Source organism: Capsicum annuum, chromosome 8, assembly GCF_002878395.1.
Source record: "Capsicum annuum cultivar UCD-10X-F1 chromosome 8, UCD10Xv1.1, whole genome shotgun sequence".
Classification (NCBI taxonomy): Eukaryota; Viridiplantae; Streptophyta; class Magnoliopsida; order Solanales; family Solanaceae; genus Capsicum; species Capsicum annuum.
In genome coordinates, this window is record NC_061118.1 from 150,056,456 (window position 1) to 150,073,710 (window position 17,255).

A 17,255-nucleotide genomic window follows, 5' to 3' on the forward strand; every position below is an offset into this window, starting at 1 on the left:
GGGGGTGAAGAAGGAGACAAAAATAGAGAGAGAAAGGAGATTAACAATTTAAAAGTGGATTAATTAATTTTAGTTTAATAGTTTGGGGATCTTAATGAAAATGAGAGGGTAAGTAGACACACTCTTTGGAGACAACCCCCACCGACCCCAAAAAGTTCGTACAAAATTTGCTTGCTCTCAAATTAATTTAAAAATGAGTAATTTTATATTTAATTGGTATAAAATATATGAAATAACTCATCTTAAAATTAATTATATCAAAATTATACTATTATTTTTATTATTTCTTGAAAATAAAATATTTAATTTTAAAATAACTAATTTTAAATTTTATAATTTCAAAATAACTTTATTCTCCAACCAAACGACCCTTTAATTTCTATTTGGTATAAGTTGAATGATGACCAGGTTTTACATAAAATTGTTTGGACAAATTTAGCAAATCAAATTCATTTTAGAAACTTAAATGGGACACCCTTTAGTTCAAAATAAATAATTTTTTGTGTCACTATACACTTATTAAGAAAAAAAAAAAAACTATGACATAAATTGTATTTTACTTTTCATGTTTAACTTTTTAGATATTATCAAACCACTCTGGTAATTTCGTTCCTATTCAAATAAAGTCAACTAAGTCTCTTAGAACTCATAAACTAAAAAATGTAAATGGAGGTTAAAATTGAAAAAAAAAAAAATTAAAATATTCCTTGAATAATGAACAATTTAATTATTTTAAACATTAAAAAATAGCTTAAAATTTTATTTATTTTAAACCGAAAGAAATAGTAAGAACTAATACTAAGTTGATATAGTACTGTAGATTATAGCATAGTAGTAGAGTATTGAGCAACAGTATATATGATAATTATGTGATAATTCATTAAAGGATGAATTTTTAGAAGTATATTAATTTTAGGCTAAATCCAGAAGCCGTTTTTAAAAATTGTTTGCACCCTTCATTTGAGGTCTTATCTACATTTATTTTTATTGCTTGAACACTTTTGCTATTATAAAATACTACAACAACAACAAACACGGTGTATTCCCACATACTGAGGTTTGGGGAGGATAAGATGTACGCTGTGTATATATCACTATCTTCGGAGAAGTAGAAAGATTGTTTCTGATAGACCCCCAACTCAAAACAAGTAATAATGAACAAATCCGTAATATGCATGGAACAAGATGACATAACATAAATACGACACCCACGAGAAATAATAATAAACAAAAAATAATAAACAAATTTGTAATAAATCATGAAACAAAATGATATAACAGGAATACTAATTTGTGTTAAATATACATACACTCGCCACTGACAATGCAAATGACTAAATGGAAAAGCAGACGAAAAATGATTATCAAAAAATATTATTAGCCTGAACTCCACTAATTGACACATACAAGGGACATTTTATTTTAGATAAGAAGTTTAGATTTCAATCATGTTGATGAAATAATAATATGGTCAAAGTATTTGAAGGATGTGGGGACCACCAATGACCAATCCGAAGTAAACGGGCCGTGATGTGGGTAGGGGGCGAGTACTGGTGGGCCATAAATTACTCGGAGCGTTTGTCGGGTATAGAAATGTGGGCCCAGGCCCTCACTTTCCTAAAGCTCAAATCATGAGGCTTTATCCGTGAATGATATTATTTATTGGTCACACATTTCCGATTGACCAAAAGTTTCCTAATATTTTCACCTTTCTGATTCCATTGGCTGCTCTAATTATAGAATAAAATAATAATTAATTCAAATTTGAATACTCTTTCGACATCGTGTCATAGAATCTATAAAATAAAATTAAATAGAGTATATTAGTAATATAAGTATCAGTATTTTTTATATTAATTATATTTGTATTAGTTGAGATTATTTTTTATGTGATATTTGATTTGATTTATTAAAAATAACATAAGTACATTCATATTTCTAATAAAAATTAGTATTTGCATATAAAAGAAAAAAGACATAAAGTGATTATTGAAGTTGTCCTGGATTTTCAAAAAGACACTTAAAATTTGTGGGCGATCTATTACCCCACAAAACTGATATAAACAATTGTAAATACACTATTTTGATTAATTTTTAGCCCATGTATGCATTCACACAACATGACGCGCGTGAGGTTGAAAAAAATGTTGCAAGCACAAGTTTAAAAACGCTACATGTCATATTTTTTGTCAATTATTTTAAACCCCATCTTCTCTTCTCTTTTATGGAACCAATTTTTCAAAATCTCCATTGAAAGAGCAGTTGGAGCTTTAGAAAAATAAGCGACTCTTCTCTCAAGTTATTCTTAACTGAATTGGCCTAAAATGGCAAGCACTTCTCGTGTATGTTCTAATTTCTATTTTTTTCTTTTCTTTTTTTCTTTTTTCTCCATCAATGGTGTCTTGTTTTCCCCTTCCTCTTCTTGTCATTAATGGGATGATGATGAATTTTATCGTGGCACGTATTTATTTTTTGATAAAAATAATAAAGATATTAAAATAAGACCAGTAAAAAGAAGATGTCATATTAGTCGTCATTTTTTTCGGCAAAAAGATATTTTTTGATGTCAAAAAAAGAGATAAAATTTTCGTTAGATTATTGATTATAATGGTGGAAGAAATCAATGTTAAAGTAAGCCAAAAATCCAATGAACCAAATGAATTCAAAAAATTAGGTTCAAGTTTAATTTGCTAAACCCACTACAATTATGGAAGCTTGGACACTGGAAGAGGGGAACGAAAGAGAAGGAGATTAGTTGAAGAAAAGAAGAGTGGGGTTATTGACTGACGTGGAGGAAGGAGATTGGGTAAAAGAGAGAAAAGAAAATCAAAGTCGTAAGAGAGAGAAAAAACAAAAAAAAAAAAAGAGAAAAATTAAAAATATATATTTATAAATAAATTAACACGTGTCAACAACGATTGGTACGTGTTTAACACCTATTTTTCAGAAGTTGGGATTGATTTCAAATAAATGTATTAATATCATTTCAAAATTATTTAGGGGGTAATAGAATGCTCGCAAACTTTAGGTGTCCTTTTAAAAATTCGGGACAATTTTAGTAGTCTCTTTATATCTTTTCTCTTTATAAAAACATGCTTGACAAATATAGTGAAATTATGAAAATGATGATGTAAAAAAGGTTTTGGGGACAACTAAGTATTGTTTTGAGGGCAACTAAGTATTAATTTTTTTGCATTGCTAATATCATGGCTTTTCATGCATTAGTTATTCATAACATAATACCAACAGAGTGTATATCTAGATGGAAAAATATACCAAATAAGGCATTAACAATACAACAAGACAATGCATTCATTATTTTTTTTTACTGCATCCTACCAAACAACCCCTTGATAATTTATATTAAATGGACCTTTTGTGCACATAGTCAAATATGAAGAATATAGGGCGTGTTCGGTATGAAGAAAAATATTTACTAATAAGTAAGTCTCTTTTTTACCTATTTTCTTAGGTAACTCAAACAATTATTATATTCTAATTTTTTCTTTATATTGATCAAGATAAATATTATGGAAAGTGGGACTTGGGGTAGGGATAGTGTGGTTGGGGGTTGGGATGAAAATGAGGTTTGTTGGAGGGCGAGAAAGACACAATCAGTATAAAATATATTTTTAAAGAATTTATTTTCTTAAAGAAAAAGTATATCAAATATTTTGTCCAAACAAAATATGAGAAAATATTTTCCTCCATATTGAATACACCCTTTTAAGCAAAATCGAACCTTGTTCGCTTGATTATTGGAAAATAGAATCTAGGTTTATAAATTATAAGAAGTATTTTATAAAGTTACAATAAAATTATTTTCAAAGTATTTACGTTATATTTTATCATGATGAATTTATACTTGGTCAAATAATGTGATTATAATTCTATCTTTCATTTTTTTTCTGCTTTTATAGGTAAACTAGAGGTTAATCAACATTGTATTATACTTTTCACAAATGATCTGAAGTCTAAAAATAAAGAAAATGATTAACGCCCCCACCCCCCCCCCCCCCCCCCCCCCCAAAAAAAAGGGAAAGGAAGAGAGAAATAGAGGAAATAAAAAAAATAGATTAATTTAAGAAAAACCTACTTAATACGGCATATAATCTTTACTAAATTATATAAAATATCTACACTTTTTATTAATTACTTAAATCTCTTTTTCTAAAAAGAGCCGAATACATTCACAAATATATAAATTTTTGGATACATAATTTTAAAATTATGCAATGCATCTTCCTTTGGTCTAATTAATGTATTATGTATCTCGACCAAATAGTTTCAGAAATCAAAATTATGTATGTATCCAAAATTTATAAAACAAGGGATTATTTGTTATTTAATAAAGAATAGGGATAGAGAGTAATTATGGGTAAAATTGTTGGGATTTAGGTAAGTGTTACCTAATTTACATCTACATTCTGCACTTACTAGTGCTCTCTTTTCATTTTAAAAAAAAAACATGTTTCTTATTGGGCCTTGATTGGGCCAGTCTCTGCTTGGTTGGTGGGAATCCATTGGACTGCCCTTCTTACTTAGCTTCAACAACTCTCTTTCAATGTCCCCCATTTCTCAAGAAAAAAGAGGCTGCTATTTACTCACAAGTCACAAGCAAGTGACAAATAACAATTACAAAGTCAGTCTCCAGTTATTACTTTTTTCACAACAAATTCACCCAATAATGCTCATATCATGTAGCATCGTTAAATGAAACCATACAAAGTAGAATTATACTATTGAAACACTACGCAACACAATGTATCATGTCCAAAGATCTAGACTTTGGCACCAAGTAGTGTCATGAGGAACTTTCTGTAATCACCTGATGTGTCATCAATAACTGCATTATCAAGACTAGTCTTGTTCGCGATGAAATACTCTCCCCTCACTTTCATCATATCAACTTCAGCTCGCGTTACAATGGCTCTAGTTAGTGAATCCTCATCAGTCCCTAACCCGACAACAGAGGCTCTGACAACCTGACCGTTCCAGCATACAAGATTATATTAGAAGGTACTTTGCTGACATTGATCTATAAAATCGATTGAATTAGAGGGAGAAAAATAAGAAAAAGTTGTACCGTCCTTAATTACCTCAGCAAAATGTTTCTCCGGCGAATCAATGCACCAGATAACGACCTTCAGAATAGACTCCAGCAGACCCTTTCCACAGCTCTTAATGTCCTGTAAATGAGAATTGAAATGGATGGAACAAGCAGCACTATGAAAAGAAGATTACACAGGCAGCTTGAAAGAAATGAAACCTGGTCAATGGAGAATCCGTAATTTTGCTTGTAGCACTCAAAAGTTGCTCTAAGTTGATGAACATTCCTTGTGTTGAGTATGATAAGAAAATTGTCATTATCCAACTGTTTTGTCCGTATGGCTTCACGAAGGATAGCAGCTTCTGCATTTGCCGTATCAGGATCCACCAGTTCTTTATCATATCTATATGACCTGACTAGACCAATTAGAAGCTGCCAAACATCCACACAACATGTCATTTGATAGAAGTCGCTATAATCCAACTCAACATGGAGAAGCATTATCACAAAGAGTGCTAATCTAACTATAATGAATCATCAGACATCAGCAAGGTGAGATGAGATGTCTTCGGTACTCTTCATGCACCCTACCAGATCAATCTCAAGACCCTGAGGATGGTGTCTTTAGCTAATACAGACGAAATTGATTAAGAATATTGTATGCTACGGCTTGAAGATCTGACTAGAAGTGAGAATATGTACCTTCTGTACAGGCATAGGGACATTTGCTGTGATATCTTCTTCAAGTGAACGATTGAAAAGGCCACAATATGCTTGTCTCACCGCGACCAGATGATCAGGAGATGATGCACAAGCTATCTCTACTATCACTTGCAATTGGGTGATGGTTTTCTTTCTTGACTTTAAGGCTTCATTTGCTAGCCGTGCATCTCTTTCAGAAGGCTCGTATGTCCATAACATGACTGCTTTCTGTCACACATGTAAAGCTAAAATTAGCACTTGGAAACTTGGGAAGTACCACGCTCTAATAGAGACCGAAATTGCATTCTGCTGCAGATATAGTAATCTGATAGGCATTCTAGAAACATACCAAGGTATCTCTACTATAACTTGCAATTGTACTAATGCCCAAATACTTTGAAAAAGGCAAAATCTAGAAAATATAATTCCAGAAAAAAGAACTATTCTACTTTAGGAGTAATGAAAACATACATCAAGTTTTCACAACACTCCGGATTTAACCTCAAAATAGTACTAGAAATACGAAAAGTGATCTATAGGGAGTAACTTCTAATGAGCTAATGCTATCAAATTGTGAGTCGATTACCGAAGAGAACCAAATATATTATTACCCTGAAATCACCAGACAATTCAGAACAAATATCATCGATAAGGGACTTGTTGTAAAGTTGTTGATAGGTTTCTCTGATCTTCTTCCTCTGGCTTGCATCTCTGTGGCCCAACACCGATATCACTGACTTCTCATTAGTTCCCAGTCCTACACACAACCACAAAACTAATCCCCGTCTTTATATCAATGAATAAAAAAAAAATAAGACATATCAAAATCACTGATTCAGATAGGGATGACGATGGGGCCATGGCTGTTTTTTTTTTTTTTTCCAATCAAATTGCTACTAGTACTTTTTGTGCACATGAAACAAGCAGTAGCTAATCTCTTTCTTCCTATCAGTACAGAACAAAATTGCAATTAGCAGATCAAATTTGCTTTGATCAAATAGTATAACAAAACAAGCCCCCCTGCTTCCAAGGATGTGTCCGCGGGAAGGAGGAAGTCCTAATTCTAGCAGAGGCAGGGGTGGATGCAGCTCAAAGGTCAAAGGTAATCAGTACTTGTGGCGCAAAGTATAATTTCAAGTGTAAAAAATCACAAAAATTGCAATAAATAATAGGTACAAACACACAATAACTTAAACAAAACAACGAGTTCAATGCTAAAAATCTATAAGGCTGAACTCATAAAGTCAAAATCCCGAATCCGCCTCTGTTCTCATCTACTTAACATTCAATGGATAGAGTTACCAAATACATACTTGTGATTGTGGAGGTAACAGGCAGAACTAGTCCGAACACCATTCTTATTCCCCCCCCCCCCCCCCCCCCCCCAAAAAAAAAAAGTTCTACAAGACAAGAATGCAGGAACCAATATCTGCACACCTCCTAATGTAATCTCTTGGTGAAAATTCTGACTCTGAAAGTAAGCATAGAAAGGAAACGAAAAGGAAGGAAAATGGAGAGACCTTTGAAGGATTTCATAAGAGTTTGAGAGTCTTCAGTTGGAGAAGGAACTACTTCTGGTATTCTCAATGTACTCATTTTTTTCTTCTCTTCTTCTTTCTTCACAGTACCAGAAATTGCTAGTTTTGTTTTCTGTTTCTCTCAACACTATCTGTTACTAATATTTTCCCCCCTCCTTGAAGAAGGACAAGGGCAAAAAGGAAAATAAAGAAAAGGCTTTGTACCTCAGAGACTACCCTCCAACTTTTTCAAAATCCTCCACTACCCGTAATGCCCTTATCTTTTGTTCACACTATAATGCCCCAAATCCCAATGTTTAATTACTACTTTTTCCCCTTCATCTCAGTTTTTAATATATATTATTTTTATATTTTAATAATCGTGATGTACGAATCAACTTACGTATGTCTTGATTATTTTTACGAATACCTAACACTTTCCACTAATAGAAGGTATAACTCTGTCTACTAAGATTAAAATAGATAAAAAGAAACCACTTAGTATTTGTCTTGATTAGGAATTTAAATTTGAGACCTCATGATGCTCAACTCAAACTTCATTGAACCACTAACCACATCCGTGGGTGCTAATACATCATTTTTAATTTTTTCTTCGTTGTTGTATATTTATATTAAGGAACGAGAAAATTTATTCGGAAATTTTATATATTTGGATAAAATGCTTCCTAACAAAGATAAGTTTGAATTCAAAGTCTTTAATTAAAAATGAAGAAATATTATAACTTCACCGTAATCCTTGTTATTAAACTTCATACGTCGGGTTATTTTAATCCAAAACATAGTATATTCGTATTATGTCATTTTCAAAATCGTTGAAATTAATGTTAGCCTTTAATCCATCTTATTTTAGCTTGGGTATTTACCAGTTGGGCGTCGTCTTCCTTTCAGCCATATTAAGTAAAAAAAAAAAAAAAGTTTTTCTTTAGATTTAATTTCAGCTTTGGCTTAGTTGAATGTGAACCAACGAAAGAAAAAGAGAAACAATTAAAAATTTCCTTCGATGAAATTAACATCTGGAACATGACAATTTTAAGGCATAGCCCACATTATTAATTCAAAGAGCCTAGTCAAAATCGCATTCACATATTTAATTATTATTGATATTTTACATACGTGCACTTTTATTTGCTCATCACAATATTTTCTTAAATTATTTATATTAGACGATTGGAGTCTATCGGAAACAGCCTCTCTGCCTCCTTAGAGTTAGTGGTATGGAGTGCGTACATTCTATCCTTCCCAGACCCCATTACGTGGAAATATACGGATTTGATGTTGTTGTTGTACTTATATTAGACGATTGTTTTATTTATACGTATAACTTATCTGTCGACTTTTTCATAATTTTATTTGCTAGATACTTATTTATTTGGGATTATTTCTCCTCCTCACCTTTTACGTTTAGTTCACTTGTCTTTTTGTATTTAATTTATGTTTATTAAAGTTAAATTAAAAGAGCAATAATTGTTTCAGCTACTGAATAGCTAAGGAAGCCACTGACGGCTGGCCAAAACAAGTCTAAGCATTTTCCTTCTCTGTTTCCTTTTTCTGTGAATATATAAAAGACGAAAGATTCAAATATGCCACTCAACTATCAGAAATAACTTATTTATATCATCCGTTAAAAGTTGGGCTCATTTATGCTATCGTCGTTACAAAATTGGCTTATTCATGCCATTACCTTTTAACAATCAGTTTTTAAAAACAGCCTTGTCACGTGACAGCTTATTAGAGGGCCACGTTATTTTATTTTTTTAAATAAAAATTTTGATCCATTAAAAAGAATCCACGCAACTTTTTGATCCATCGAAAATTAATTTGATTTATACTTTAAAAATTTGATTAATTTTTCATGAATATATTCTTAAAACATTCTTGTTCGATTTGTTTTTTTTTATCATTTTTGACATATTAAGATTGTTTTCATATTTTACCTTTAATATTAATTATTTTTTTCTTCAAATTAATTTCAAATACAATAGTAAACATCATTTAATAAATATATTATAATAAAATAGTTATTTTAATTGACTGGCGAGTAACTAAAAGGAAACGGAAAGAGTATCCATTCCACACTTTTTATCACTTTATTTATTTATTTTTTTAAAATGATTCACGTTAACTAAAACTTTTGCCATTTTTCAGTTGAAACTGAAGGGATATATAAACATCAAATATTATTATTAGACTATTAATAGTTAGCTTCTCATTTTGCCAACTCTACGTATACTATATATGTCGTCATGTTGTCGCCTTCCTATTTTTGCAATGATAAATGATGATGCATAAAGTGTTACGTACAAATGTTGAATGTTGATTAGGGGCGGCTCAACCCTTTAGGAGAAAAGGCGGCCGCCTAAGATTCCAAAATTTGAGGGGCCTATTTTTGTTTAGTAATAATAAATTACAAATTTTAAGAAATATATTAAATATTATTTATAGAAAAAAGAAAAATTTTATATAAAAAAATAAAACGCAAGGCCTCCGTTTGATTTTTGTCTTAGGTCATAAATTTGATTGAGCCGCCCCTGATGCTAATGATGACATTCTATGCTTGATAAAAAAATAAAAAGTTATTTAGATTCGGCTGACAAAATATTTCATGTATGCTAAGACATACTATATGCTTAATTATAATAGCGTTTGGTTATAAATTTTAGTAGTAGATTTTTAAAATAAAAAATCTTTAAATATTTGTTTGATCATGAAAAATTAATCAAATTTTAAAAGCATAGATCAAATTAATTTTTAATGGATCAAAAAATTGGATGGATTCTTTTTAATGGATCAAAAAAAATTAAAAAGAAAATTAATTAAAAAAAAATTGACGTGGCCATCTAATAAGCTGCCACATGGCGATGACATAAATGAGCCCAACTTTTAACGGATGGCATACACAAGTCATTTCTGATAGTTCAGTGGCATATTTGAGTCTTTGCCCTATATAAAATATACACTATGTTGATTTTTGAAGTAAACTAAAATGTGCTGAATAATAACTTGTGCGATATTCATATACTATGTCAGGTTTTTTTAAATGTCAAGTAATATTCATTTTGCCTTGGAACAAGTAAATACAAGTCTAAAATTGGTCTAGCTAAACAAAATTAAATAATGGGGGGAAATTATGAGAAAGAAATTGATCAAGAATCTAATAAAGTAAAATGCAAACTAAGGCAAAAAATTAAAGGAGCACAAAGATGAACAAAAAATAATTAATCTATATCAATAGAGAAAAAGAAGAAGAATACACGCAGGGCATAAAATGATACTCTCTTTTTTAATTTATAAATGAACCTTTCTGTTTTCTCAAATTTGTTAATTATAGATAGGAGTATATAAATATGTGAAAAGGAATAAAGCTACCATATTTGATCAATGGAAAGCTGTATTCTTTTTATATTACTTCACCTTTATTGATAGGATATATCAACTAAGATATTTGATTTAAAATATATCTTATTAATCTAATTGTATTAATGATATTTTGAAATTCTAAATTTGACTATCATTATTTTATTTAGTTATTAAATAATAATGATAACATTTAAAAAGTTCTCTTATTTTGTCAAATGAATAATTGAAATAAAATATTTATTCCTGATACTTACTCCTTTTCATTTTACCTAATTCTTATTGATTTAGCACAATCTTAAAAAAAAAACTTTAATTAGGATGTACATTTCCCGAATTAACTGTATTCATGATGCTTAAAAATCTTAAATCTGACAATTATTACTTTATGTAGTTACATTTAATAAAAAGGGCAGAAAGAAAAAATGCAACTTTAAAAAAAAAAATTGAACCAATAAAATGAAACAACTATTCTATAAAGATCAAATAACAAAAACAAAAAAAAAAAGTGAACAATAATGTTTTGTCTTTTTTTTTTCCTACTTTAATGACTAGGACGTGCAATTGATCATTGATGGTTCCATCTCACCAGTAAAAGATGCGTAATTAATAAAGGAAGAGAAATGAATTGTGCCCATGTGATTCATATGCTTCGAGAAGAAAAAGGAAAAAGGAAACATATTTCTATATGGTATATCCGAATAAGTTATTTTTAAATTAGTTATTTTATTCTTAAAATGGACTAAAAATAATATTACAAATCTGAGATAAATAATTTCGAGATAAGTTATTTCATGCATTTTATTCCAACCAAACATGAGATAAACTCGTTCTAAAATTAATTATCCCCTATTTCTTATACTAAACGACTCCAAAATGCAAATCAGTTTCTACTATATATATCTTACTCAAAATATAAGATAAGTTGCAAAGATTATTTGTTTGTTTCTTTCAAATTTCTCTTAAATATAAAAATAGTTGAAATACTCATTAAAGAAAAGAGTTATCTTAAAAAAAAATAATTAATTGTATCTTTGGATTTAAAACAATATAATTTCGGACCACAGAAATAGTGTAAGAAATTCCATTCCCATTTGGGATGATTTGAATGAATACACTTGAAAACAAGGAAAGAAAACAAAAAAAATTATTGTACGACGTGATTAAACAACCATAGCTTGGAGGGCTATTTTATCATAATAACACAATGGAGATAAGTCATTTTCTATTTAGTTCACAAGTTCCATTCACACCTGTTATTCTGGGCCCTGCACCATTATTAGTAATATAAAATAATTTTATTATATCATTCTTAAAATAGAATAAAATTATTTTTTTTTTTATGGATAATGAAGGCTATTTAACATCAAAAAATAAAATGAGTATAAGAGTAAATTGTCAGTTGATGCTTCAACTCGAACAATATTAAACATCTATTTTTAGTATAGTGGGCAAATAAAAATAAATAAAATAAATACACTCCTTGAATAGATCGAATCAAATACTTTACGAATAGGTCGATAGTTATCTCATAATTTTTACTCTTAAGTCTTTAAATCAACCAAAACAGTTAATTTAAGAGATAAGCAGTTTCTGTTAATTATTTTTGATCATGAGCCCTGACAATTTATCATGTTAAAAAAGAAGCCTCCAACTCAAATACGAACAATTCTCTAATTAAGTTGCAGTTCAATTGATACGATGATGTTAGATTTTCGTTTTTCTTTTTTCCTATTTTCTTTGTTTTTGTATGAATTCAATTAATTACTTACCTGTCAACAATTACGCTGTTACAATTGAATAATTCTTGGAATAATAATTTTTTAGAATGAAATTAACAAATACTCCTAATTAACCTTTTAACGAAAGTAAAGTAGAGGGAAAAAACACAAAGTCTTCGCAGTTGACTTCCAAGCACGTCCATGCACATGACTCATGAGCAGGGGTGTTCATGGGTTGATTTAGATCGGTTAGTGGTTAAAATCATAATCAAAATCAATTTAGTCGATTTTTTAATTTCTAAAATCAAATCAAACCACAAAAAAAAAAAAAACCGCCGGTTTAGTTCTTGTCGGTCTGGTTCGGTTTGGTTTGATTTTTCATTTTTTTCGGTTATTGACTAGCCTACTCCAACCATCTCTGGAATAAACTTCTTTTTTTTAATCCATAGAAAAGAGTATCACATTGAACAATTTCTCATGAAATACTTGTTCAGTAATGGAAAAATGACACTATAAACTCCTAAAAAGCAGAACAAACACATTAAACAAAACCAATATCGAGATGAAAAGCACTAGCTTTGTATTGTAGGAACTAAGATTATCCAACAACATACAAACACATACATGTTCATTGTAAAACAGAGTTTTGTATTCAGTTGCAGTGTACTGTAAGAAGAGACAAAGTTGGGCAAATTTGAATTATCTGTTTACTTTATAGACTAACTAAGTGAGCTAATCATATAGGAAAAAGATTAAATAAACAATGAGACATAAAACTATAATTTGAGCTAGGGACCATAGTAACTACTAACTCGTTTGAAAGATTCTTTGTTTATGGGACCGAAGATGAAGCAACACATGGATTACAATTTCAGTCATCATTCATGCCATCTCTCTTGGGTTATTCACAAATCATACATAAAATTTCACAAACCATACATCATTCATGTCATCCCTCTGCACGGCTGCACCATTGTCTGGCTAAAGTTTCTTTCCATGAAACTTTGGGATTTTACTATAAAATAGAATCAGATTTAATCACTGAAAATATCCCACAAAAAATGAAGAGAAGACTACACTACGAAAACGAGTGTAAACGAGATTTAGGAAGTTAAGAAACTAAACAAGAAAATATTGCAATATCTGAGCAAACCGAGACTCTAGAAAATATGGCACAAGTATAATCAACGAAAAGAAAGTGAAACACTTGCAGTTGCATGAACCATCAACGCAAAACAAATGAGAGGAAAGAACTGAAAAGAAATTTTTACTTTTCCTTATGAGATGAAAAATTGAAAAGAATTTTATTTATCGTTTGCTTTCTATAAGGAACAACCGAAGCTAATAAGGTGTTGCTTGATACAAGTCAAATGGTCGCCTTAGCTTTTGATAACATCTTTGGAGGCCAACACCTAAAGGCTCAAGCCTTGGTCGCCCTGAGAGCACAAGGATATGCAAGAAAGCCCATTTTGAGTATGACTTAAAGCAATTCCGTGTATGAAAGGTTGCTTGGAAGCTTACATTGATGTTAACCCGAGAACCACAAGCCTTGAAGACTTAAGGACTCTCGGGTTTGGACCACCTTTGTTGGTTCACGGTTTTGATTTTCTTTACTAAGGACATTTTGGTCTCTTAGCCTTAAGGGCATTTTGGACAATTCATATTGTCTTCCAACACACCAAGGCCACCCTTGGTCATTAAGGGTAGTGTGGTCTTTTTGTCTCCTTTTGTAATATACTATAAGTAGTACATTTTAGGTCTTTTCTCTTTAGTTTTTGAATGATGAAAATATGTGACATTAAAAATCCTCTCTCTTGAGAGTAGACCTCCTTAGTGTAGTTCTTAGTTAGGGATTGGACTAGTCATTGTAGCTTAGGGCTTGGAAAAGCCAATATTGTTCTTTGCCTGAAAACGGTAGATCTCAAGGTGAGTTGATTCCCTTGGCGGTCAACGTTAGAACTTGGTGCTTGTTAACGTATTTTGTAGAGATTTTAGAGTATAATATACTCTTTAGTTGTTACATTATGTGTTCTCTTTGTGCCAAGTTACCTATACTTTTGTTATTTTAAGTTTGTGTTTGCTTCTTGTATCGTATTGTTGTCTTGTTGTTGTGGGTTTAGGTGTGTTGTTGTGACTGTTTGCGGACTATTTGGGTGTTGTAGATACTTTTTCTTGTATCATTTGGTATCAGAGCATAGCTTGATCTTGTTCCCACAAGATCAATCTTGGGCTTGTTAGTGAAAAAAAATGTTCAAAATTGAAAATTTCAGAAAAAATAGCAATCTGTCCGTGTTGTGTTCTAAGCCGAAAAGTGTGTTCTTGTTGTGTCTTGACCAAAATTTTTACTTGTATTTGTTGTCTCTAAGTGTTAGTTTTGTTCCTCACTAACACATTGAGTCTATATCTAGATTTGAGCTTTAAAAATTGATGTTGTTGTGAACAAGAAGTGGCCGTAAGTTGAAGTTGTTGTTCTAACTTGGCTGTGTGGTGATCTTGTTGTTGGGCATTGGTTGTTGTTGTTGTTGATCTTGGTGGTTGTTATTGTGTTCTTTCTGTTCATCACAACCTTCATCTAGTGTTAAATCGAAAATATAATACCAAAGAAATTTGGCCGTTTGTTGGCGATTTTATTGTTGGTCTTGTTGTTGTGGAATTGGGCGTTGGAACTTGTTGTTCTTGAGAGATTGTTGTTGGTTGTTCTTGTTGGGGTTGTTGTGTTCTTGAAGTTCTTTACCATATTCATCACCTTGTACACATAAAGTAAATGATAGATCCTAAAAGGTGAAGGAAAGAGGTGCAAGTAATTGTTCGTCTCAAAAGACCCCCAACCACCAAAAGACTTTACGTTACTTCTCAACCACTTTCCCATGAAACAAGGGTCCATGTTTTAAGGAAAAGTACTACAAAAGTGAAGTCTTGAAATTTGGAACTTGAAAAAAGACTCCAAGACTTATTCTTCTCTCCTTAAAATAAATTCGACCAATCCAAATTAAAGTTGGTCAAGACTTGGTTTTTGGAAAATAAAAATTGTAGAAACCGTAACCAATACGTGGCTATCACGTCATCAAGTTACTGTTCACGCATCAAATTTTGGCTCAAATTTCAGATTTCGTAGTTTTCTTTTGTTGTTCCTTAGTTCAATTTCGTTGGTTCCAATACTAATTGGCAAACTAGTACTCATCTACTAGATTGTTAGTTAGTCTTTGTGTTCGTTCATTCGCGTTTGGCGTTTTGTTATGTGCTTTTCTCTTCTTTAACTCGTCGTAACTTCTTTGTTTCAAGTTCATAAGTAAATTTTATTTTGTGTCTTGAGTCAATCAAACAAGAATCTATTCCGGTCGCCAAGTAGCATTGACATCTTATTGGCTATCGGAGTATAAGCAACTTTTAATATTCGCCGCTCCAATTGTGAGAATCACAAAGGTAAGTGTATATGAGTATTAGTAAGGAGATTTTACTACTAATCTTGTTTGTTGTCTTGTTGTTTGTTGTTGTCTTTTGCTTTAGGTACCATGGTTGCCACTAATCTCGATGCCACATTTGATCGCTTCAATGACGATCTTGAAGACATGAAATGGCACGTTGAAAGGCTACGCCAATTATTACCTAAGCTTTTCCCATAAAATCCAAACAACTTGCGATAAGAGCTTCCCGAAGGAAGTTGCTGCCCAAGTTTGTGAAGGACCTTCACACCGAGGTAAAGAGTAACATACTCATGAACTTCAAGGTAAAATAGTTAACTCTTACACTTTTGTGCATGTGAATGATGATCGTGTGGCTAATAAGCCGTTGAGTGTGAGTAGTAGCTTACCTACATGTGAGTATATTGATTCTTTGCCATTTGTGGATGATGTATATGTTGTGAGAGTGGATACACGAGTTGATCCTATAGATGACCAAATTGACTCTTCTTGCTAGATCGATTTGTGTCCACCTAGTGTTGAAGCTATTGTGTTGAATGAAAGCACACCGTTGTGTGAAAAATGTGTTGACAAACTTGTGTGTAAAACTTGCCCACCACTTGAGGTTATGTGTGATGTGATTAATGAATCTCAAGTGAGTGAAGAATTTAAAAATATTGGTCAAGGAAATAGGAGTGAACCCGAGAGCTCTTATCGGGGTAATCTTGTGCTTGAAACCTCTTTGGAACTCGATATTGATCTTTTAGAAAGTGAGGAACTTACTTTATCCAAATGTGCCGTGGGTTGGATAATGCTCTCTTTAGGTATAATGTCTTATTTGAAGATGATATAAACACTCCTAATGAACCTAGTGGTGAACATGATGGTATAGCTTGCCTTGGAAGCTATAGCCTATATGCTAACCCACTATGGTGTGACAACATTCCTTCTAAATATGAAAATCTCTTTTTGAAAAATGAGAGTACTCTTACGAGTAAGGAATGTGTAGTCCTTCTTGAAAATTCGAGGTTAACGGTATCATTGACTCCGTGGGATAATGTTTCTAAATTTGCATCCTTGCTCGACACACTTGTGCTTACATTGCATGAATACCAACTTGATGATGCCAAGTTGTCTACTTGTTTGAAAGAAAGAATGTGTATGTGTTCAAATGTCTTATCTTCACCCGTGTATACTTTTACACTTGGTTCTTTCCTATACTACCTATTTGTCTATGATGACATCCATGCTAGTTATGGATTTACATTATGTAAAGGTAGGAAACTTGTTAGTTAGTCCACTTGTTCTAATGACTATGTTATGTATGTTGGGTGGACTTTAAAACCAATAGTGGCACCACGATTGATGAGGTCACCTGAAGAGATAATGAAACAATTGTGCTTTATGGTCTCTAAGTTACGGGTGGCCTTACCCTTGGGACTTAGGGATACCATTGAGTCCTTTGTAGTTTCTTTATCTCTTGATACTT

The 17,255-nt window shown here is 31.6% G+C and overlaps 1 protein-coding gene across 2 annotated transcripts; it reads right to left on the minus strand.

Moving 5' to 3' along the window:
• Nucleotides 1-4,574: 4,574 nt before the first annotated feature.
• Nucleotides 4,575-7,556, minus strand: LOC107839438 (annexin D3). 2 transcript variants are annotated; one of them, XM_016682923.2, is made up of 6 exons: nucleotides 7,273-7,556; nucleotides 6,364-6,509; nucleotides 5,753-5,980; nucleotides 5,270-5,482; nucleotides 5,100-5,189; nucleotides 4,575-4,985 (listed from the first exon to the last, which is right to left on the minus strand). In XM_016682923.2, exons 1-6 carry the CDS (start codon nucleotides 7,346-7,348, stop codon nucleotides 4,782-4,784), a joined length of 957 nt encoding a protein of 318 aa, XP_016538409.1. In that variant the 5' UTR covers nucleotides 7,349-7,556; the 3' UTR covers nucleotides 4,575-4,781. The 2 variants fall into 2 exon arrangements, with proteins under 2 accessions (XP_016538409.1, XP_016538408.1); XM_016682922.2 differs by having other exon boundaries at nucleotides 6,364-6,527; nucleotides 7,273-7,538.
• Between the last annotated feature and the right edge of the window lie 9,699 nt (nucleotides 7,557-17,255).

Excerpts from the sequence above, each read along its gene's own strand:
- LOC107839438 (XM_016682922.2), bottom strand. The coding sequence starts at position 7,348 with ATGAGTACATTGAGAATACCAGAAGTAGTTCCTTCTCCAACTGAAGAC. Across the intron at positions 6,528-7,272 it reads TCTTATGAAATCCTTCAAAG|TTTTGTGGTTGTGTGTAGGA; the intron begins GTCTCTCCATTT and ends GACGGGGATTAG. Across the intron at positions 4,986-5,099 it reads CGGAGAAACATTTTGCTGAG|GTTGTCAGAGCCTCTGTTGT; the intron begins GTAATTAAGGAC and ends TGGAACGGTCAG.